This window comes from Ooceraea biroi, chromosome 11 (genome assembly GCF_003672135.1).
Source record: "Ooceraea biroi isolate clonal line C1 chromosome 11, Obir_v5.4, whole genome shotgun sequence".
In the NCBI taxonomy this organism is placed as follows: Eukaryota; Metazoa; Arthropoda; class Insecta; order Hymenoptera; family Formicidae; genus Ooceraea; species Ooceraea biroi.
Genome location: NC_039516.1, coordinates 2,305,703 through 2,329,473, shown reverse-complemented (window position 1 = coordinate 2,329,473; position 23,771 = coordinate 2,305,703). Strand labels below are relative to the sequence as shown.

The following is a 23,771-nucleotide window of genomic DNA, read 5'->3' as shown; positions in this document are numbered from 1 at the left end:
CCGATGACGTTCGATTGACTCGATATATCGAAGTTGGCGCCCGTGGATCACCTGTTCGCGGCTCGGAGGCGCGGGCGCGCGTCCGGTGGCGCCGCGCGGCGGCGCGACGGTGGACTCAGTGGCAGGCAAGATGGCCGAGCAGTGGTGACGGGTCGTGGTATGCACCGCTGGTGGATTCGCGATCACGGCGCAGCGCGGATGGCCTAGCGATGGCCGAGTACAACATCGACATCGGCAAGCTCCCGGAGGACGTGCGGGAGAAGCTCGCCGAGTTGGATCTCGAGCTGTCCGAGGGTGAGTGAGTTTTCTGCGGCTCCGCCGAACGAACGATGCGACCGTCCGCCGCCCCTCGCGGCACGAACCCTCGTCTCGCCCGTTTCTGTCTCGGTTTCTCCCGCGGCGCCCGTCTCCCTCGCTCCTCCTGACTCACCCCGTGCGACACCGAGACAGAATCCCCTAGAAGCCCCCCGTTTGTTGATAAAATCGATAACACCTTACGGCCGTTGCCGTCTCCGTTCGCCTGTGCGGCGAGACGCGGCTCCCGCTGTTTTTCCAGAGATACTCCGATACGTGACGCGCGTTTTGCCGAGTGCGTTTTGCATCGAACGTGCCAACGTCGGTTTAATTCGTCACCATTTATGCCGAAAGTGACGGAACGCCGAGAACGCGATGCGATGCGTGGAGCCACGAAATTTGTCGCACGATGAACGGTGCTATATCGATGCGTAATGCGGGACACCGCTCGTTTAACGTGGATCGTTACGTTGCGCGTGTCCATCCCCTTCGAGTAACAGAAGGATCCTTTGCCCTTTCGCTCGTGCCTCGGTCGCCCATTTTTGCTCGCAGTTTTTGTCCCGTGGCGCACCGGTGACGTTATATCTCTTGAACCTCGCACATCGCTCTTGCGGCTGGTTCATGCCGGTTAGGGTTATCGAACGGTCCATTTTTGAGTACTAAGGGCAAAGCAAAGGGTAAAGGGTAACAGCGAACGGCGTAAGCGAGATTATTGCGTTTACTGATTTGTTGCTAAAATTTGTATTATATTTATTCTATTTATATTTAGATCAGGATTTCTCGTGATGTTGAGCTCTTTTTGCATTTTGCGTGTTCATTTGATCGAGCATCTTCGTGCGGTTTCGCGTGTCGTTGTTCCTTCTGTCGTGTTGCGTCGTAAAATTACACCGGCGTAATGTCGCCGGTTACAGAATTACAGCGCACAGCAGGTGCGAGGTTTTGGGTTTTCTTTCCGCGAGCGAGCAAGCGCCGTACCCGGGAATGCGCTTATTTGCATTCGTAGTTAGGACTGTTATAACGAAGAAGCGACCGGTTTCTCTGGCCGCTTCTCCCGGACGACAGGTGTCCCATCACGGAAAATTTAGTCGTCTGCTCGCGCGATGATGTAACGTGAAATTGAAAGGGCTCGTCGATTGGCCAAGAGCTGTCTCGCGTCTCGTACGAGTCTCATTCGGTTAATTACGCACTAACTAATTAGGTGCTGCACTTACAGAAACATTACGGATCGTTAACCGTGAGTTGCCCGTTTAGCAACGTATTTAATCGCACTCTCTCTTTATCCTTCCTTCTCTCTTTTTGTAGAGATTCACAAGTTTGTATAAAGAGATCGAACATCTGTGTTGGAAAGATTCGATGTGTTTTATGTTACGGTTAAGATGTTCAAGATGATTCTTGACATAAAGAATTCACACTTGGTTCCTTAAACTCTCTGCGATTATCGGTCCGCAATTCCGATGGTTGATGATGCACGGATCCTTGAATCTGAAAGGTTTCTCGTTACTTACGAACGGACGTCGATTAATCATTGAGGTCATCACCTCTCGGGCTTAAAAGCCGTGCCACTTGGAAGGCAGCGGCGACGACTCACCGGTTGAACGAACGAGGAAAACGCAATTTCTTGGTCAACTGCTTGTTGCCAACTAGCACCACGTGGTCACGGCCGTGTAACGTAAGCGGCTTACGTCGTCCAGCTGTAAATAAGACTTAAAAGCCTGCGTCAACAGCATCATGCATCCGCATTAATAAAGCGAGGAGGTGACGGCTCCATCGCTGCTCACTGCAACGCGCGAACCTCGCATGGCGATTCTCGTCCTGATTCAATCTACAGTGTGAAGTAATGTAGAGAATAACATTTTTACGGATTCCACGGAAGTGCATTAGGATCGCTGGAGAACTGCGAAGGAGCTGAGGAAAGGGTTGAAACAAATGCCGATATTTAAATATTATAAAAAAATGGAAAAAATTATGATAGACAGAAATCGTCGAAATCAAATCCTGTCGCACATTGTGCGTGCTTCAATAGGCGCTTCGTAATTTATTACACGTTATGGTTTACAAAATAGAAACAACTTTATCGCGGAATTATACAACGAACACTCAATATTGGAATCGCTGCACTGTTTGCGATTGGTATTTACGTGCACTTCTTGCATTACGTACAACGCGCTGCCTCGTGGAGACAAACTGGCATTCTAGATCACGGGTTCTTGCCTTTTTTATGACCAAATACCAGCGGCGCGTGCAAAACTGTATCGTGTAATCTGGGCTTCGTGTTCTCACTGAGAGAGTGATTGATTCGTTTCGAAAGCATAACCAACGAATAATACATGCATTAATCATCGTGGGACGCTGTGATAGATTATATTTAAAAGAGAGAACGTAAGAATGCGTGCTTTGCATTCTCCTAATGTTTAGAGACAAAGTGGAAAAGTAAAAGGCGAACGGGATTCCTTTACAGCTCATTTGACGCATTATTTCGTAAATGCTCAATGTTAAAAATGGTACTCAGAATTCTGAAATTTTTCAATCCAATTTCAAGACGAAATATTACTTTTTATTTCACATCTTAGTTTGGTAGATATCCCCATCTGTTGAAAAATATGTATTTCTTAAAATGAATGTCTCTCTCTCTCTCTCTCTCATGATTTCGCGACGTTCGTCGGTGATTTAAGCCACTTAGGATGCGCCGTCTTCGTCACGATAGTTCTTTCGCCGGATATTTGCCACGTGATGCGTTATTAAGTCATTAGTCCTCGATACGGACACACAAGCGGGCGGTTCACCTAGAAAAAGAATAGAAAGCAATCTCAACGTGCAATTTCATAATTGCCATGTTATTATGTGAGGGCCAATTAGAGGTAACGCGTGCGTTTATCTCGACGATTTCCGTGGATTCGCCGACGATTGCGACGCGGTGTTGCTTAATCCGCAGGATCATCGCTGATTCCGTACGAGTGTATTGTACGATCCTAACGCCGAAACTTGATAGGATACCGCTCGTCGTAGAAATTTTTACAGAAGTAAATGTTATCGCGTCACTTATTATCAACCATTACATTCATCTTTCATGATTGTCCAGGTATTCTTTTTGCCATTCACATGGTTCCTCGGAATGTGCAGGACGCAACGAAGATCGCGATGAATATCCGGCTAATCCTTCGACGTAATCTTCTCGTCATGCTTTCTGCTGCCCCAGCAGGAGAGCCGGAGCAAAGAGAAAGAGAGAGAGGCGGGAGGAGAGCAGAGTCGATTAGCGGCGATTTTGTCGCACGCGACGCAGGTGCAGCTGCGGGAGAACCGCAGCATCACCGGGCGCTCCTTCTTCACGGATCGTTTGTAAGATCAAGGTCGCTGGTTTCGTGGGTAAACGTCCTCGAGTCGCCTTGAGAGTCAGTGTGCCCGGTACGCGCCAGCGTGTCGTAGACAACTCCTCGCGCTTATCGGCCATTATTGTGTGTATCCCTCCTCCGCAGCGTTCTGGCGATATACCTATATATGGTGTAATGGTCCACGTCTACCGCACCACGCCTAGGATCGCCGGTGCCGAACATCCGTGGAATCCGAAAATTACGGTCATGTGGGATCGCGATGCGCGATTATCCCGACGACAATTCGGGAATCGCGTCATTGATGAAAGGAGACACGACCACGTGGGGCTCCTTAATTGTCATTACGTGTCCAGATAATTACTTGTTTAATATTTCAGGTTTAACATGCCGTGAACGATTTCTATTACTATAGATCCGGTTGATTGAATCATTCCCTCAAAATCTCTCCGATGTTTCCCTCTCAGGGTTCCAGTGAACGATTGCTTCATGGTCCAGCTGATTGAGATTGTCCGTAAAGTATCGATCGCGTTCTTTGCTTAATGCGCACTCCACTGCGAGATGTGGAATCTGCGGTCCTTAGAGGGCAGATAAGACCAAAGGAAGAGAGAAAGAGTTTGAAAAGCATCTCGCCGTGCGGTAATTCCGCACCGCCCACTCGCTCGTCCGTAATCGCAGGCGATGCCGAAGCGTCCGGACCGCGCGAGGCGATCGAGCGTAGGCGTCTCGAATCTTATTCATGGAAAGTAAGAGCCCACATCGCCGTCCTGCTCGCTGGTACTCCGAGGGTCGAGGAGCAATCGACCCATAAATTGAAGCTTTTCCTACGGGCGAGTCGGCGGTTATATCCGAGTCCCGGCTGGCCTCCGCTCCGCTCCGTTCGGGCGCGTTGTTTGCGCGTTCAGCGACTTACCAAGATAGTCAAATTCGGTGACAAAGCGCGCCAACGAAAGACACTCGCGAGGCGCGAGTGCAACCGACAAAGATTCGTGATACCAGGGATTTATGCTACGGATAAGAGAGAGAAAGAGAGAGCGGAGTAGATTATTACGAAGATAATTGCTCGTCGCGGTTTGCAGCGGGTGCACTACGCCGCCGCTGACTGCGCTGATCCTGCGGAGGAACCGAAACTCCTCCGGTCGACCCTCGTGATCCCCCACCTTAAGAATCTCTCTCGCTCCTTCCCCGTCGGAAAGAGGCAGGGCACGGAGTCGAGATCGCGAGAGCCTGCGGAACGCTGGATCAGAACGCGCGAGCAGGACGCGTTCTCGGTGCGGCCAGGGGTGCCGAGCGAGATGGAGATCCAGGGAGAGTGGGATGCTGCAAGCGAGGAAGGCAGGCGAGAGTGGACGGACGACATGCCACCACCACCACTCCCAGTATCTCTCTGTCTCTTTCGTCCGTCTCTCTCTTGATGTCTCTTTCTTTCTCTCTCGCTCGTTTCTCCTTCTTCATTCGCTCGCTCGTTCCAGCGTTCAGTCCTCTCACCTACTCCGACTTTTATACGCGCGAGCCGGCTTCCCACCCGTAGCTTCTTCTCTCTCTCTCTCTCATCCTTTCTCTTTCTGCTATCTCTGTCTCTCTCTTCCCGCGCGCACGAGAGAGTCGCTGAGAGCGCAGAGAGCGCGCAAAATGCCAGTGATTCGACGCGACTTGGAGTACGCGCCTCGACGGCGAGAGAGAAGCGGGCGCCGCGCGAATTCGAACGCGCGGACGCGCGCCGAGCCGTCCTCGTACGTTGCGCGATCTCGCAACGCGCTTAGCTCGCGTGTCAAGCGTGTCGGGCCGATTTTCTAAAACGTTCCTTCCTCGTGGAGGAACGCCAGTCCTTCGTCCGGGAAATTACGTTTCCTCTTCACCCGAAGCGATCGCGAGCGTTTGTATACGCGCGGCAAAGTCGCCTCGCGTGTCTCGTGGCGCGAGTGAGAGGCTCTTGCTCGCCGACCAAAGGCGAAAATACCTGCGAGACTCCCAGAAAGGGTGTGTATACGTGCCTGTGGCGGTGATCATGGTGGTGATCTCGAACGACCGTTAGAGATCCGTGAAGCGAGCAATAGAGCGCTCCGTTGCTCTTCTGTGTTAATCGTTATGTGTGAACAGTGTGTTACACAAGAGATCTGTAAGAAAGTTTGGCGGCGTATAAAGTTGGTGTTATCTTTTACGTGAACGACGAATCTCGTGCAGTCAGACTGTAGAAGAAATGTGTACTCACTACATTGCCAAATTTGGATTTAAGTCAGCATCGTTTGCATCATACGACATGAGATTCCGGTTCTGATAAATTCCTTCAGTATTAAAAAGTGACGGAAGACGGAAGAATTAGATTTAATCTATAGTGTAAATTAATATAGAGAATAACATTCTTACGGATTCCATGGAAGTGCACTCGGATCGCTGAGAAATATTGCGTAAAGAACTGCGGAGGAGGTGAGGAAAGGGGTGAAACAAATGCCGATAGGGCGGAGAAAGTATCCGACGAAGCGCTCTTAAAGTACGGCAGTTAAATTGTCAGGCAAGATGCTTGGAAAGATTGCTATTGATAAATTATATATATAATAATGATCTGAGAAAAAGTTCGCGTTTGTTGACAGTCATTGTTGTACTGACTCGGACTGAAAATAATACATAAATATCGGTAAAATATATCGAAACCAAAACCATATTAATATATCGATATGTAAGAAAGTTATTATTGTCGTTGAATATTGTCTTAATTCCGAACAATTATCAATCACAAAAGAACAAACAAATAATAAAAGTCATGATAGGTAAAGATTGTCAAAAGCATAAAATTTGTCTTGTTTGAGAATAAATCAATACACGTCCATCGCAAGTTTGAGTGCGTTGACTCTAGAAGACGCTCATGCAATCCGTGCCGAATCTTCTCGCGTAGAATGATCATCCCGGTCGTGCCGAGGGTACGAGAGAAAAGGGAAGAGGAGGGTAATGAGGAGGAGGGAGGAGGAGCAGCAGCGGCGGTGGCGGCGGCGGCGCAGCAACACGGCGTCGAAAAAGGAAAGCCACGCTGATCATCCACGACTGGAAGACCTCGGCGTTGCACCTTAGCGAACCTTAGCGCGACGGAGAAGGGACGACGTCAAGGAAGGAGAGAGTGAGAGAGAGCAGGATAGGAGGATACGGATAGTAAAAGGGCAAGGAGGGCAAGAGAAAGAGAGAAACAAAGAGAGAAGGGATTCGAGAAGGAGAAACGGAGAAACGAAGCGAGAGCGAGACGGAGAAAGGAATTCGTAAATCCGTACATTTTCACAAAACGTTCGCTTTTGTGGATTTCCAGGTGGCCAGATCCTACCTGGCCTAACAAATATCTTTTTCCCGATCTCCTCATCCGGAATCCTTTTGTACCCACGAGTTCTCGCGTTTAACATGGCGCTCAGCATTCGCAAATGCATCCATTAATCTTCACCGCGCGAACGTATCCAACCACCACCGCCTCGAGGTAACGTGAATCCGTAAGCGATCCTACTTCCGCGAGGCGAGGTCGGTCGCGCTGCCCCATGAGGCCCCTCTCCTTCGAGAATCTGAGGAGGCTCGTGGGCCGCAAGAAGGACCGCAATGAGCCCTCCTTCAAGCGCAGCGAGTCCTTCAAACGAATCTCCATCAGGAAGAGCTACCTGGACCGCGGCAAGCGACGTAATCGCCTCCAGAAGAATCTGGAGCCCGCCGCTAACCCTCCCGTGCAGCAGCCAGTGACGAACGATAAGGTCTCCCCTCGGCAGACCGACAAGGAGCAAGAGTTCAAGAAGAATCAAGAGTGCTCCCTCAGTCGCGAGTCCATCACTTATGATGAGTGGCTTCACGGGGTCAGCTCCTCCTCCCGTGAGAAACTTCACGAGGATCATCTTGAATCTCCTCAGCAACCTAAGATCACACCCAAGACCGCAAAACTCTCCAAGCACGCTGATGCGGACTCGGTTGCCGAGGATCTAAAGATTCTCAAGCTCGACGCGTCGCCTATTTTAACAGCCAAGCCGAAACCCTTCAGGATCGCCACCGATCATGTCCGGGACGAGACGACTAACGGACATGACGGTCTTTGGACCCAGGAGTCCTCCACGGAAGGACCACCCAGCGTCAGTATCAGCCTCGGCAGGATATGGAGGGACGCGGTGCCGGTTCCAGTTCGGGTCTCGGCCCCGGTGCCGCCTCCGTACACCTCTGTCTCGAATCCTTCGGTCCATCATTCCTTGGACAGCGCCTTGAAGGAGAAGAAACCACAACCGACTGTCGCGAGAACGGTTTCGGCGCCGGAGAAACCCGTCAGCAAGGATACCACGTCGTCGTCGTCGTCTTTCGGGTTCTCCCTCAGGATCGCCAAACTCGCGGATTTCAGACCAGGGTGATTAGGAGTTTGTAATGATAAACGGTCGATCAGTGAAAATGAGGAAATGAAAAAGCGCCTCGTTTCAAAGTCTCGAGTCAAAGTATTTAGCTTTTTATTGAGGAGTCTGTTCTGCATTTGACTAAAATTAATGACGAGTTTTCTCAACACACAGAGATAGATTGTCAGACATGTGGTGTATATCTCTGTTAAAATCTTATTCCCTTATTTCAAATACGATGAAGAAACGAGCAAGTATATTATTTTGAGTTTTATAAATTATAGTTTCTTAGAGAATCGTTAATTAGATCTTGATAAACGCCTGAGACAAGTCAGATGCACCGAGAGTTCGAATTTTCACTGATCGAACGAATATCGCATTTTCGAGGATCACTCGATTGCAAATTGTCGCTGCTTGACTCTAGGGTCACGCGAAACGGTCTCTTCCGCCGGAAAGCACCGAAGCCGTCGCCTAGCGTGAGTGCAGAGGGCTACTTCAAGCGTACGAGCGCGTCCAGACGCTCGAGTTCTCGTCGCCGAAGCGGCAAGAGGACCTCTCAGCGCAGAAAGTGTCAACAGCCAGCTGCTCGCACCAGCAGTCCGGTATGGTTTGTCCCACCGGAGAGACGTCGCTCGAGACGTCAACGACGCGTTTGGCGCGAAATCAGGTACTTGCCCGATGAAGAGGGCCCGATCCTAGAAAGGATCAACGACTGGTCGTCGAACATGTCGGACGATCAATTCGACGATCAGAAGCTGCTGCTGTCGGGCGACTTCAACGAGCGCCGCGAGGATGACGTCCTGAACTCGATCGTCTCGTCGTCCCTGGGTTCTTTCTCAGCGACATCGTCCTCATCGTCGGCCTGTCCGGTGCCGAAGATCAGCGACTTCAATGAGGACAAGCTGTTCTCCGAGGAACTAAGGACCAACGGCCTCTTGACGCGCAGAACCATTTGGAAGCCGTCGGCGACAACGGCGATGACGATGACAACCATGACGTCGACAGCGACGATGATGACGACCAGTACAACTACTTCTGGAAACTACTTCGCCAGTAGCCAGTTCCTCAGCTTCCTTGCTAAGGGCACTGCCAAAGAGAGATCGAAGAGCGAGAACTCAAACGCGGGCTACAGATGCCTCTCGTCGACCGATAGCGAGGACGACGACGCTGCTCGCTTCAACGAGCGTAGGAGGAACGTCAACTTTCCCCAGCAGCGACAGCAACATCTGAAGAGGCAAAAATCCGGACTCAGGAGGCGACCACTGCGCAGGAAGTCGCAGTTGAGAAGAACGTCTGGCCAGCCGGTTTTCCTCGTGCGCAAGTGCTCGTCCTTGAGGAAACGCCCCAGTAAGATCTAAACTATGATCACCGGTTCTAGAAACTGGGCTGGGCTGGAGTTGTTTTTTTTCTAATTAAAGATGCGAGAATGAATGAAGAAAACACTGGAAAAACCTAATGATATCTAATTTCCTGTGTGATCTCACTTGTATTTCGCGGATGCACACAATGAAGCATCTTTTTTAGAAATCTAATTATGTATTTTCCTTGCATCGTTCGATTCTCGTTTCATTAATAGCAACAGTCCATGATCGCATAATCTCGGCTTTAGAGGTCTGCGAGTTATATCCAGCCTTTATTGAATAACACGCAATTGAATCGCGGCGATTACGAGCGTTCTCTACGCGTTCCATCTATCTATGTCTATCCTTTACTCGGCCGTTACTTCACGTCCGTCGACGTTAATTGCGCAACGCGTTTCCCGATCGGTTTCGGTAAGCTTCTTGCTCGATCGCGAGCCTGCACGCATATCATGATCGTAGTTCAACCGGCGGCTTTCGCTACTTCCTTCGAAGGCTCGCTCATCCCCGCGTAATTAACTCTTTTTTTTCAAAATACGAACAACAAAATTACAATTCTTTTCCTAACGAAATCGAAACTTGTTGCTTTCCGGAAAGAAAAGAATTCCGGCGATTAAACGCGAGAGATATGAAATCCACGTTCAAGTTTTAGAAGGTAAAGTACTCTATCGTTTCCTTCGCCGTCCATTCGAGCTGCATTGCTTTTCGCAAGGAGACTTCGCAGACGCCAGGCGGAATTTATGCACGCTCACATACCGCGTCGCTTTTCCCTCGACAAATCGTCGCGTACAGGCGAAGGCGATCTGGTTTTCGCATCGGCGATCGCTCGAATATGTCGATTAGTGTAATCGTGGTGGCCCGGTTCCGTTTCGCGCACGTCGTCGGAAAAATCGTGTCTCGGCCGTTAGGATCGATTCTTCGGCGTTTTCTCGAGTTACGAGGCGTGACGAAAGGCGCGCGAGTACGCCAACCAGTTTTGCATCGTGCACGCGGGGAACGCGAGCGCGAGCGCGAGCTGCGTCAGCAGCGGAGCACCGGCCGCGACGGCAGCAGCCAAGCGTGCATCGATCTAAAATTCAATCCTGAAAACGCCCGTTCGATCCTGCGCGCGATCGTTAATCGCGCGGTTTATTCACGGCGACTGAAAAATTACACCGCCGGCACGGTATTCACGTGATGTGCGTTACACGAGGTACACGTTACTGCCTGGCTGCTGCTTATCCCGCGTTGTTTATCCGCATCTTCTCGCTTCCATCCGTAACGAGATACTCCACTTTTCAAATACCACCTTCCCCGGCATCGCATCGTGATCGTGCCGTCAATATCGCGTACATGCGTAATACACACACTTCTAAATGCTCTCCATTTCTCGTAAATGTTGTGGAAGACGAATTTATGATGGGAGAGAACACGCGGTTTTCGAGTCGCGTCTCAATAAGAGCGCTTTCGCGCGATCATAAGGTACAACGACGAAGACGAGAGAGCTTCGCCGTCGTGCGTCCGAGCCGCACGTATGTAGCGGTATTAAGTGCGAATGCAAATTCGGTTTTAGATTGGACCGATTTTTTTAGACATTAATTAAGCTATTTCCACACTGTTGCAGGAGATATCACGCAAAAGGGATATGAGAAGAAACGGACGCGTCTACTTCAGCAGTACGCCTCGAAGCAGATAGGTGAGCCTCTACGCTTTTCTGGAATCATTAGGATTCCCGCCGTAGCTGGGAGATATCATCGCGCGCCTTATCCGCGGCACGAAAGGCGCACGAGGAGTCAGCGATGTGAAAACATTGTTATTGCTCCGCGTGCTCGCTACATTCGATCGATCGTGCGCGTTAAAAATGCTTTCGCAGAGACTCCTGGACGGAATTGTCCGCGTAACGTTTGAGAATGCCTTCATTCTCAGGCACGCTCGCGTCAATTTCAATCTGACGTCCAGTCGGAACGTGAATCCTTATAACTTGCGCCTCGACTGGGCAGAAAGTACGATCGGTGGAGTGTCGGGTGTCGCGATAATTAGAGGGACGTCTCGTCATCGGACGAAGGAGCGACACTCGAGTCGCCAACTGGAGTGTCTTATCCTTCGTCGCGTCCCGACGTGTGCGATTATTGCGTCACGCGAGATGCAGCGAGCTCGCATTATCAATCGCGTTCCGATTCTCAAGGGACCGCGCGCCCCATTGTGTACACAATAGCGAATGCAACCTATGTATAAGAGGAAGAGTTGAAGCGCAATCCTCGCGGCACGCGCGCTCGTACTTGCACACTTGTTGGTACTTACTTGGTTCCGCAATCGGACGATGCCTGTTGCCGGTTGCGGAACGCAAGCAAGCGGGAAAAACCTCGAGAAAGAGATTGCACCGCGTTGAAAACAATGTCTCGCGGCTTCGTGCGTAACTTTGTTTTCGTGATTCATTACCGTGCCGCTTCGAATCGCGCTTCGAATGGCCGCGAGCTCCACGAAAATCCTGCAGGATGGATCTCCGAAGACAAACGCTTGATTTTCATATCGCTTTTATCGCTAGCGCAAAGTGTAACGCAAGTCGATTCCCCGAGTCCGTTACCGCATCTGTCGCGCAACTGCGAACACGAGACACTACGTCTTATCGCCGCAAATTACCGGAGACGGGATTGCCGTCTCCACGCGTCATTTGCTGGTCCGCGCACTATGCATTCCTCGGGCGCATCACTCGTGCGATCGCGCCGTTACCTATCAATTTAATCCCTTTCACGGTCAGACGCTTTTTAACGGTCTGTAAGAAGCCCAACCGAATATTCCGGATAACGTAAGCTTGACATGAGCAAAGTGATTACGAAAAGAGCAAAGTGATTACGGCATCGAACAGAAATTTCACGGTCGAGTTCGTTGTGTGCAAAAAGTGGATCTAAAATAATGCAGATATTGTATACCATATTACGCGATACAGGATACTATATCATAGCAGAATGAAGTTATTATTATCTAATTTTTCATTTTCTTTCTCTTTTTTTTTTGAACAGAAAAATTGAAAACAATTAGTATCAGAATCGAAATGCCAGTCTATTTTCTGTTCACAACATTTCCATTCTCTTCTGTCCGTCTTCGTGCTAAATATCCGTCGAATTCTGTTGCCGGTGAAATTCAGTTCGGTCGGGAAGCGATGATTGAGAATCCTCATGAGTTTGCACGGTGCCATCCTGTATAGGTATTCGGACGCGCCTTTGCGCCCGCAGCTGCGATCGGTAGAGCCGCTGCAATCAAAGCTCGCAGTTTAACTGTATCTGCACGCGGAAGAAGTGCTTCCGCGTTATCCGCTCGTTATATGCTACGTGCATCTGCCATTGTCGTGAACGCGAGTCGAACCGACGACAGTTTCCTAGCCGGCACGTCCGGGCCGAATAACGGGAAGCTCTTGGGTATATTTCTTTTTTTATCGTTTCAAATATCAGCTTTTCAGGAAAGAGCGAGTATTATGTTAATCAAATCCAAATTTCGCTAATAAGGAAGTCTTTGCAGAGATGTATACTTTTATAGCAATCTCTTTCCAATTTTCCTGCTAAATTGCATCACTCTCATGTCATCATTATAACAACCGATGCATTTATGAAAGAAATTTTAATTTTACATCAACGTATCCGTTCCAACAAAGTCTATCATGCAATACCATTGTTGCTGCATGTGATAACAATACATCAAATACGGGAAGAACGTTTGGTACCGCTTTTAAGGGCGCGATGAGGCGTTGATGTAACGTGAGGGTAAACGACTGTCTGAGAATCGAAACGTTGGGAGACGAGCTCTGTGCATACGCATACGCCTGTGTCGATCGTAGGGGCTGGAAATGGTGTTGGTGGTGGTGGAGGAGGTGGTGGCGGCGGCGGCAGCGTCAGCAGCGGCGGCGGCGGAGGAGGAGGAGGAGGAGGAAGCGTCGTTGGTAGAGGGCTGGAGAGAACGGGTTACGGAAGCGGAGGAGGTGGTGGCGGCGGCCGACCGCAGCCACGTGCACGGCGCACGCAACGGCGTGTCACGCACAACGAGAAGCGCTATCACTCAGGTAGCGCCGCGCACTACGTTAGCCAGCGAACGAACGAGCACCTTCTTCGAGTCGCGGCGGCGAGCGCAGCGAACGTTAGCACGCGTTAGCCACGTTATTGATTCTGTGTTTTATTTTTGCTTTGACTTTTAGCCCCTAGCCTGCCGCTCCGGTACACGAACTTGTAGAGAACCGCCGATCACCGTAGATCATTCACCTAGAGTTGCTCGCAGACCCGGAGAGTTCATTGCTGGTTCCCGATCGCTCGCTCGTGATGCCACGATTGATGTGGTCTCGGTCACGGGACTTGGATACAACAACTTTTCCACGATCTTCTTTCCTGTTGAATGGAAAGATTCGGTGCACACACATTCTGGTCACTTTAATCAATCCCGCGACACACGTCATTGTCTCTCTCGCGTCGGTGTCCTCGTTCTCGTTCTGTACCGTCGTGTTCAGATTTGCACGAGACGTCAGATGCATAATAAATCGCCGCGGAACGATCGCGTTCCTGTTTTCCGCGCGCACCGTGTGGAAAATCGTTAGACCGATCAGTCCTGGCGAAACGAGAGTCTCCATCCATCGTACCGCTTGTGTATACTTCACTTCGTGTATAGCTTGCCTGCTTGTTCCCCCTGTCTCGCGTGTGTTGCCTCGAGACGCTTTTGCACCTTTAGATACCTTTATAATTTGACATAGCCAGGCGGTAGCCGCGAGACCGGTTGTTCCACCTTTGGGTGACTCAAGAGCTGCAGCCAGTCGGCCGGCCTGCCGTCCATCGGCATTCTCGCTATTTAACCGACCGCCTCGCGTATCCGCGTGCGCGCAACACTCGATTTTTCGCGTGTTCCCCGTCAATTGAGATTCTTGAACGCGTAGATCACCGATATCCACATACCACGGATCCGCGTCGCGGATCTTCCGGTATCCGAGTAGGAGTTTGCGATATCTCGCGCGGGATCTCCGCACGAGGGGAGTCCATGGATCCCTACAAATATCAGACAGATTTTCCTTTTCTAAAGCGGATCTCTTAACGTTTAGGGGATCTTTTTATTGTTTCTCTCTTTCTTTCGCATTTTATTTTCGCGTGCCGCGCCTCGCTCGAGTTCGATCGAGTTCGCTCGACAGGTAGTGTGGTGCGCGGTAGACACGCGGATGCTGGAATGATACGCACGGCTCTCCTGAAATCGGCCCCGCGATCATTATTCCGACTGAATCACGCCACCGACCGGCCCTCCATCTCCTCTTCCTCCTCCGTCCGTTCCTGCGCCAAGTCACGGACGATCGATACGGGTCGCACTCTCGACGCAGCATCCGATGGTGGAATGACCAGTCGTCGATGGCGCAATTAGGCGGTTACCTCGCATCCGGATAAATAACACGCTGCCGCGCGGCATGCGCAAATCTCATAGGGTGCCTCGCGAGCCTTCGCTCTAGGCCTTTGCTAGACCTCTGCTACTAATTCGCTTCGAGCCTACACTCTGCCTTCATCCTCTTCCTCTTTCCAGTAACGTGCAGTCAACAGATCCTTGACCCGCACTTCCATTCCAACGATCTGCGGAATCGCAGTTCCTCAGATCATTAACATCAGCCAGCTTCCTTTCTCCAGAGTTTTTCTAGATCAGTAGATCCGTCGAGAGTGATTCGTTGATCGCTCCAAACGAAATGGAGAGCGAACTTCAGCTTCAGCTGAAGATTGATACTTCCGAGTCCCTTTCCGAGCGCTCGTTTATCCGGATGCGACAAGACCGAGGAAACGCAAACGACGACAACTCGCGCTTTCCTCCTGCGCTGCCCAGTCCTCCTCGTAGCGTCCCTTATTTTGTCTATGTGCCGTTGTTGTTGTGTTGCATGCAGGCGGCCGGCTAGTGCCTGGCGGGATTGCCAGTCCCCCGGGATCTGGCGGCTCTACAGGGAATACCGGAAACTCGAACTCGGCTGCTGCGGCGGCGGCGGCGGCGGCTGCGAGACGCGGCAATCGCAGACTCACGCGCAATGAGAGCCGCTACCATTCCGGTGAGTACACCTCCAGGGATGACTTTAGGGGTACCGGAATTATCGTGCAAGTAGGTGTCCTTAAGTCATTAATTCCTTCCGGTATGTGGTGTTTCGTACCGAATAAATTGTTCGTCTTGACTCGATGAATGCAGTTTCTTTTCGCAAAAGCGATGTAATCGAACGATGGAGTAATGAATGAGTCCTTTCGAGTTTATCTCAACTGAACGTGCCTTGTTCGGCGCATTCCACTCCTCGTCTGCGAGTGAAATGTCGTCTCGCATGAGTGAGAGGAAAACTCGCCTCGTTCGGAAGCGCCGATAGAGAGGTTCATTTATCTTAACGCAAGGTGCAGGCAATCTTCCACCTGGTGCACCGTTAACGGCCGATGTCGACGGACTGTACCTCATGGAAGATAAGCCGGCCCGAGAACACTCGCGTCGATGGTCTCTGTAATGTTATGTTGACATGCGAAGAAAATTCTGAAATGTAGCCAGCTAAAGAGTAATCATTTTTATCATCAATTATTAATTAATTAGTTATCATTATTTAATAGTGTAAAATATCATTCTTTCTAAATTAATGTCTTTCATATATTTGTATCTAAATATTGCAGTAATATTCATAAATTCTCTATTAACTATACGCGATAAACTAAAGTGTAAGTGCTTTATTGGGACATCATATATACGCGCAGACATATACGGCCCGAGTACAGCTTGTGCCTCGGTTGCATGATGTCGTAATAATGATACGGGTATGCCTCACCCGGAAGTCCACAGCGATCGACTCAGTGATCGAATGTTACCTGCATTACGTCGCGTTTCACGTTGGCCGACACGTTGTTGTCGGCTAGACGTGCACATTAAATTACAGCCGCAAATATTATTCGATTTGTCGGATCTGTTTGGACATCCGAATCCGGACGAGCGAGTTGGCACATCTTGCAAGCGGCCGCATGCGAAAGAGACGTCATTTATAATATCTTGATGTGTACCGCAAGACAGATCACGCGTGATCTCCTGCTTCGTCTGGCGTAGTCGTGATGTCATGTGGTTGGCTTGCAGTGTTTAGTCGAGAAGAAGTTTTTCATTCGAAGCAAGAGTCTTTCCAAGTTTCACCCCTCTGCAAGATCCTTCCATGTATACGCATTTGTACGCACCGCGCGAACGTCGCGTTAGATCATCAGCTACGCAAGAGCGGTACGATGCGCAATATGCATGAGCCGTGCACGTATAAATAGTGCCGGAAGATGATGAACGGATGACGACGCGGAAATAAGAGGATGGAGTGCCTTCGCGTGTCATCCGTTCCTCGTCGTCCGCTCGAGTAATCAATTCGTACGTGCTTCAGAGGTGCGCCAGGAGGCGGTGCAGCAGGCCCTGGCGGCGATGCAGGGACGGCCGAAGCCCTCCTTGCCGATGCCGTCGAAGAGAACCTCCGTGATGGCCAGAAGCCCCGACCGGGAGAGACGTGACAGCGGCGAGTCCAGCAGCGATGAGGACAGCGTCGTCACTGAGGAGAGTCCTGGCGCGGGTGGACCGACTGGTAGGATCACTAATAGTTGTATGTACGGTATGTTTAAAAACAAATGACAAACGATGGATTTTTAATTATTAAATAGACAGTTCTTTATTGCTCATTCAAATTTATTTTCTTTTTTTTTCTGCTAGATCTAGAATTTTGCATACAATAGATAAATATAGATCTAAGGAATGTCCGTAGTAAGTTACATAATGCTGATAATATCATACAAGTATAATTTGAATGCACATGTTGGAAAAGAACGTAACGCAACCGCGACGTTATGGTTTTAAACGCAAAGTCCAGCTCCATACATGCCGCGTCGCGTGTCCTTGACTATTTCCGCCGGACGATGCGCCAATAATCAATACGTATTATTTTTCTTCCATACGTGGAAGAACGAAATGGAAAAAGTGGTCGAACCGCGAACTTCACTGGAACGTGAAGGAAGCCGCGCGCGCGTGACGTTGCGATACGCGTGGCGGCACGACATGTGGTTACTCGATATACACAATAATGATGTGCAAGTTAACCCCGTATCGTCGACCTTCACAGGCACCGGTCTCTCGGACACCAGCAGCACTGGTTCCGCCCGCGACACTCCGCCACCGCCGAGGCCGCCGGCGAGGAGGCCGCCCGGCGCCGACATCACCGACATCGCCGAGTACACGCCGCACGCTTACTGCAACATCCAGCCTCCGGATGTCACCCACGTGACCAGCAGCACCCCGGTCGGGCAGCAGCAATCGGCGACGCGACGGCCAGGCGCTGACCGGGTGAACCTTTATGGACATATGGTCGAGGATCAGAATAGTACTGGCACCACCGGTCGCTGGAAGGTCTCCGCAAAGATCCAGCAATTGTTGAACACGCTGAAGCGGCCAAAACGCCGACCGCTGCCAGAGTTCTATGAAGATGATGACATCGAGTTGGAAATTGCGGCGAATCCGAAGGATCCTAACGCGCCGAAGCCCGAGGGTGGCTCTATGACGTCGGCAGTGGGCGAGGCACTGTCGGTGCCGTCCGGTTTGCCGCGGTCTCTCGAAGCTGCTATTCAGAGGTGAGAATCACGTATCTGAAATCGAGAACCGGTGATTGAACGTTACGAAGAACAATCTGTAAATTCCATTTTCACATGTTTTAATATTTACATCGATTTTCTGACATCCATTTGTGTCTAGGTACGGCTCGGCGACGTACAAGGCACCCGTGGCCACCGTTCTGGATCCTAATGGCAAGCTTTGCGTAACACTCACGTATGGGAAGTTGCTCAGCCGTTCCCACAAGATCGCCTATACCCTCCTGAATAAGGCTCTAAGTCGCGGCGCGGATTGCTGCCTGAAGCCGGGCGACAGGATCGCCCTGGTTTACCCGAACAACGATCCGATCAGCTTCATGTGCGCCTTTTACGGCTGCCTGCAGGCCGGCATCGTACCGGTGCCCATTGAGGTGCCTCTGACCCGCCGCGACGCGGGCTCCCAGCAGATTGGTTTTCTTCTGGGAAGCTGTGGAATCCAGGTAAACGGGTCGCTGCCTTGCCCGCTAAACGGCATTCTTTCCTTCGAGCATTTGCATGTTCAATTGGCCGTACAATCTTGCGACTTGCATCGACGTTAATCCATTAGCATATGTAATCACTGACACGTCCGACCTCTTGGAAACTGATAACATCTAACGGATACTTTCAGGTGGCGTTGACCAGCGAAGCGTGTCTGAAGGGCTTGCCGAAGACGGCGGCCGGCGAGGTGGTGGCCTTCAAGGGCTGGCCGAAGCTGCACTGGTTCGTCACCGAGCACTTGGGCAAGACGCCCAAGGACTGGCTACCGCCGCCGCGGCTCACCGACGACACGCCAGCGTACATCGAGTACACCACCGACAAGGACGGCTCCGTTATGGGTGTGACTATTACCAGGGCGGCGATGATGGCCCACTGCCGCGCACTCACGCAGGCCTGCGGCTACACCGAGGGCGAGAACGCCGTTTGCGTGCTGGACTTTAAGCGGGAAGTCGGCCTTTGGCACAGCACGCTGACCAGTGTGCTGAATGGCATGCACGTGATTTTCATCCCGTACGCTCTGATGAAGGTCAATCCCGCCAGTTGGATGCAGATGATCACGAAGCACCGTGCCAGCGTTGCCGTTGTGAAATCGCGGGATCTCCACTGGGGTTTGCTAGCCACTAAGGATCACAAGGATATTTCCTTGGCGTCACTGAGGCTGCTGCTTGTCGCGGATGGTGCGAATCCCTGGTCTCTCTCATCCTGCGATCAGTTTCTCTCGGTATTCCAGTCCAAGGGACTCAGGCCGGACGCTGTCTGTCCTTGTGCCTCCTCCAGCGAGGCACTCACGGTCTCTGTGAGAAGGCCAGGACGCGCGGGAGTAAACGCAACTGGCCGCGGAGTCCTGTCGATGTCCGGATTGAGCTACGGAGTCGTCAGAGTGGATCAGGAGAATTCGCTCACGTCGTTGACATTACAGGACTGCGGACAAGTCATGCCTGGAAGTAAGTCATTTTTACAAACTAATAAATAGTTTTCTGTTGTGACGAATTCTCAAAAAGAATTATCTTTGCTGCAGGCATAGTGGTCGTTATTAAGATGGAAGGGCAACCATTTATCTGCAAAACGGATGAAGTTGGCGAAATTTGCGTGCACAGCTCTGCGACTGGCAGCCAATATTGGGGCTTGCAGGGTCTTACCAACAATACTTTCAAGGTGTCGCCGTTGCAAGCCGACAGTACCGCTCTGGGTGACGTGGAGTATACGCGCTCCGGCTTGCTGGGTTTCCTCGGTCCTGGAGGACTCGTATTCGTCTGCGGATCGCGCGATGGTCTCATGACGGTGACCGGCAGGAAGCACAACGCCGACGACATTATCGCCACCGTGTTGGCGGTCGAGCCGATGAAGTTCATCTACCGCGGCAGAATCGCCGTTTTCAGCGTGAGGGTTCTCAGGGACGAGAGGATATGCGTCGTTGCCGAACAGCGGCCCGATTGTAGCGAGGAGGAGGTGCGTTTTGAAATTAAATACTATTTATTTTACAAAAGAATTGAAAAAGAGATTCTATATTTTATTTTCTGATAACATTGTGTTCGTCGGAAACTGATTTGCGACGACGTGGCTTCAAAAGTTTCTCGTCATTTTGTACAGAGCTTCCAGTGGATGTCTCGTGTACTGCAAGCGGTCGATTCGATCCACGCAGTAGGGATATACTGTCTTGCCTTGGTGCCACCCAACTACTTGCCCAAGACGCCGCTGGGCGGCATTCATCTGTCGGAGACGAAGCGTCGATTCCTCGAGGGCGCCCTACATCCGGCGAACGTGTTGCTCTGCCCTCACACTTGCGTCACCAACTTGCCGAAACCACGCGAAGTCCACTCAGGTAAGTGAAGCGGAGTTCACTGATGGGTATCGCGCCGATATCTATCTGGCCGACAGGTATCGACGTAAACCTGGATAATGAGAATCGTTGCAAATATAAATACTAGCGAGCATTTTACTGAAAATGCCAGAAATGTGTTTTGTTTATACGAAGTAAAACGTTTGCAAAGAGTATCATCATTATCTGGTAAAAGTATCATCATTAGCTGGCCATATTTAGTGTTAAATGTTTAGTATGGATGATGTATGAATCTTGAATTGTACTGTATGAGTCGCCAAGAATGATAGTGACAAGAAAGAGGAACGAATGTGGAAGCGGAAAAAAAGGGAGTAGCGGGAAATGGCAATGAAATATATTGATAATTACGAATTTCAATTTTTCTAGAATCCTAAATTAGCACCAAGGAATTTAACTCTCATGCATCTGTACAAAATTGTTGGTAGGCTTCAGAAATTTGGCGCACACTTGCATGGTGTAACGTCCTTGGTTATAAATATATACAGAATGTCTCGAAATAAGTGCATAAAACATATATATGTATAGCATTCGGAGTTTAGTGCCAATTTATTTAATATTCGAATATTGGATACTGATTGTACAATTTAAGTGAAATATTCGCAAATTATATCACATACAAATTTGTTAATAATTAAATATATGTGTCACATTTTTGAGGCATTCGGTGAGAGAAGTATGTGATAAAATTGCGTCCTAACTTTCTGGACATGCGAAATACCAAAAAGTTGAATCAAGACACAACCTTATTACATACTATTGTTATTCCATTAACAATCTTTACATGGTTAATTACGCTTAGCATGTTACTCCATTTAGTTGTCCTTCTTTCTTTTGGCTGAGTTCCGAATATCCTGTAGTGTCTTAATTGTGCGCAAGCATAATTGATTTCGTCGGCAAGAGGTTCTGCCTTTTTTACTTAGCTAGTTTTATCTTTCTGGGAAGACTGTTTCTTTTATTTTAGCTTCTTACAGAGTACAGTGCATCTCTACATTTTCTCTTTTGATTATACTTTGATTTGTACTTTTGATGCAATGCGACCGCAATTGCAAATCTGGGATCTGTGGATTGTACAGTCCATTAAAAATGAGAAAGAAAGAAACGCAAAAGACGTTCGGGAATTCAAGCATCCGTGGATCTAAAGATTCGCGTTAAAGCGTAGAAGGCTGCGGAGCGGAAGGCCCACGTGAACGCTTGTATTGTCGGCTCGGATGGCGAGAACCAGATTGCTCTAGCTTTGATTTTCCGGCCTCAGTCAGGAGAGAGTGTGTGAGCTACTCATTATTGAGGGTTGAGTGTTTGTGTTGGTTTACTAACGGAATGGTGCGGGGGCGTGTAGCGGGGGATTCTGTTGCAGATGTCGGTCCGGCCAGCGTCATGGTGGGCAACATCGTCCAAGGCAACCGATTGGCCTCAGCGCAAGGGCGAGACATGGGTGTTCTAGACGAGGACAGCGACAATGCCAAAAAGGTTTGTGTCCGATGAGAAATTATCATTCTATGCAAAATTTTCAATGTTTTTGCATGTCCTCACGCATTACATTTTTGTGCTACCTTTCAGTATCAATTTATCTCCGAGATTCTACGGTGGCGTGCTGTCAGCACTTCGGACCATGTGATATTTACATCGTTGAACGCGAAGGGCGCGGTGGCTACCTCGCTGTCCTGCTCGCAGCTGCACAAGAAGGCCGAAAGGATTGGAAATCTGCTGTTGGATCGCGGAAGGGTCAACACCGGGGACCACGTGGCGTTAATCTTCCCACCCGGTACCGATCTAATATGTGCGTTTTACGGTTGCTTGTACGTCGGTGCTGTGCCGGTCACCATTAGGCCGCCTCATCCGCAAAATCTCCAGACAACCTTGCCGACCGTTCGCATGATCGTGGACGTCAGCAAATCCGTCCTCGTGCTGACCAATCAGAACCTCTTGAAGTTGCTGAAGACAAAGGTAACCGTAAACGTTTGATTGTTGAAGGTACAAGTGGAATTGTACATTAACTCATCAACATTGTTTCCTGCAGGAGGCGAATAACGTGGTCGATGTGAAAACTTGGCCGATGATTCTGGATATGGACGACATGCCAAAGAAGAAATTGCCGGTGATGTACCGGGCGCCTACTGCGGAGATGCTGGCCTACCTGGACTTCAGCGTCTCGACGACGGGCATGCTCGCCGGCATCAAGATGTCCCACGCCGCGGTCACATCGTTGTGCCGCGCCATGAAACTAGCGTGCGAGCTCTATCCCTCTCGGCACATCGCTCTCTGTTTGGACCCGTACTCGGGGCTCGGCTTTGCACTGTGGTGTCTCAGCAGTATATACAGTGGACATCATTCTATACTGATACCACCGTCGGAGGTGAGTTTCATGATGATTCCTTACTTATAATTCCTGTTCTCTAATTTTCGGATAAAATTAGTAAAATAAAAATTATAAAATTACATTTTCTAAAGAAATAAAAATTGTAAAATTACAGTTTTTCTTAGTTTTATCTGAGCTTACTTAACTCGGTCGTTTTGTTGCCAGGTGGAAGCCAATCCCGCGCTTTGGCTGTCGGCGGTCAGCCAGTCCAGAGTGAGAGACACGTTCTGCTCGTACGGCGTCATGGAGCTGTGCACCAAGGGGCTCGGCTCCTCGGTCCACGCACTCAAAGCGCGAGGCGTCAGTCTGGCGTGCGTGAGGACGTGCGTCGTCGTCGCCGAGGAGAGGCCGCGGATAGCGCTAACCACGAGTTTTAGCAAACTGTTCTCCGCTCTCGGCTTGAGTCCCCGCGCCGTCTCCACCTCGTTCGGCTGCCGAGTAAATACTGCCATTTGCTTACAGGTACGATCGACTAACGCAATTAATCGCTTCAATTGTCTTCACAAACATGCTTCGATTGATGTTGAATTGATGTTCTGCAGGGAGCATCCAGTCCGGAGCCATCGACGGTTTACGTAGATCTTCGCGCGTTACGCAACGATCGAGTGTCCTTAGTAGAACGAGGCAGTCCGCACTCTCTGTGCTTGATGGAGTCGGGCAAGCTGCTGCCTGGCGTAAAAGTGATCATCGCCAATCCTGAGACGAAGGGTCAGTGCGGCGACTCGCATCTGGGAGAGATTTGGGTACAGTCGTCGCATAACGCGAGCGGATACTTCACGATCTATGGCGACGAGAGCGATTACGCGGATCATTTTAACGCGCGTTTGGTCACCGGCAACACGAGTGAGGTCTACGCGAGAACCGGATACCTTGGCTTCCTCAGGAGAACAGAGAGCGTTCAACAATCGGTAATCAGCGACGTGCCCGGCGACACCACCAATCCAGCCGAGGCCGATCTTGTGCCGAGCGATCCAGAGCTACACGACGCTGTGTTTGTCGTTGGCGCCCTTGACGAGGCCATACTGCTACGTGGTATGCGCTACCATCCGATTGACATCGAGAACAGTGTCATGCGGTGTCACAAGAAAATTGCGGAATGGTGAGTTGCTTGGAAATTTTCCCCAAAATTTGCAAATACATTTATGTATATCAAAGAAATTAATATAAT

The 23,771-nt window shown here is 50.1% G+C and overlaps 3 protein-coding genes across 8 annotated transcripts in view; 2 read left to right on the top strand and 1 right to left on the bottom strand.

Moving 5' to 3' along the window:
* Positions 1–89: 89 nt before the first annotated feature.
* LOC105274679 (disco-interacting protein 2) overlaps positions 90–23,771 on the top strand; it is a 28,892-nt gene continuing 5,210 nt past the window's right edge. The window contains exons 1-14 of one of the 6 annotated variants that reach the window (XM_026973597.1): positions 90–294; positions 10,922–10,993; positions 15,188–15,346; positions 16,679–16,900; positions 17,405–17,909; positions 18,031–18,367; positions 18,538–19,351; positions 19,426–19,856; positions 19,998–20,229; positions 21,584–21,714; positions 21,805–22,191; positions 22,265–22,600; positions 22,769–23,065; positions 23,146–23,702. In XM_026973597.1, the coding sequence (XP_026829398.1) occupies positions 210–294; positions 10,922–10,993; positions 15,188–15,346; positions 16,679–16,900; positions 17,405–17,909; positions 18,031–18,367; positions 18,538–19,351; positions 19,426–19,856; positions 19,998–20,229; positions 21,584–21,714; positions 21,805–22,191; positions 22,265–22,600; positions 22,769–23,065; positions 23,146–23,702 (4,565 nt within the window). In that variant the 5' untranslated portion in view covers positions 90–209. Of the gene's footprint in view, positions 295–10,921; positions 10,994–13,129; positions 13,352–15,187; positions 15,347–16,678; positions 16,901–17,404; positions 17,910–18,030; positions 18,368–18,537; positions 19,352–19,425; positions 19,857–19,997; positions 20,230–21,583; positions 21,715–21,804; positions 22,192–22,264; positions 22,601–22,768; positions 23,066–23,145; positions 23,703–23,771 lie in introns of all 6 variants that reach the window. The other 5 variants (XM_026973595.1, XM_026973594.1, XM_026973593.1 and 2 more) reach the window with 5 other exon arrangements.
* LOC113562891 lies at positions 288–10,890 on the top strand. Its single transcript, XM_026973606.1, has 2 exons — positions 288–7,977; positions 8,385–10,890. The coding sequence occupies exons 1-2, from the start codon at positions 7,136–7,138 to the stop codon at positions 9,316–9,318; spliced, it is 1,776 nt and encodes a 591-aa protein (XP_026829407.1). The 5' UTR covers positions 288–7,135; the 3' UTR covers positions 9,319–10,890.
* On the bottom strand, positions 10,924–15,181 carry LOC109611588. Its single transcript, XM_020034577.2, has 2 exons — positions 13,548–15,181; positions 10,924–12,548 (listed from the first exon to the last, which is right to left on the bottom strand). Exons 1-2 carry the CDS (start codon positions 13,907–13,909, stop codon positions 12,254–12,256), a joined length of 657 nt encoding a protein of 218 aa, XP_019890136.1. The 5' UTR covers positions 13,910–15,181; the 3' UTR covers positions 10,924–12,253.

Excerpts from the sequence above, each read along its gene's own strand:
- LOC113562891 (XM_026973606.1), top strand. The coding sequence starts at position 7,136 with ATGAGGCCCCTCTCCTTCGAGAATCTGAGGAGGCTCGTGGGCCGCAAG. Across the intron at positions 7,978-8,384 it reads CTCGCGGATTTCAGACCAGG|GGTCACGCGAAACGGTCTCT; the intron begins GTGATTAGGAGT and ends GCTTGACTCTAG.
- LOC109611588 (XM_020034577.2), bottom strand. The coding sequence starts at position 13,909 with ATGGAGACTCTCGTTTCGCCAGGACTGATCGGTCTAACGATTTTCCAC. Across the intron at positions 12,549-13,547 it reads GGGTCTGCGAGCAACTCTAG|CGGCTCTACCGATCGCAGCT; the intron begins GTGAATGATCTA and ends CTTTGATTGCAG.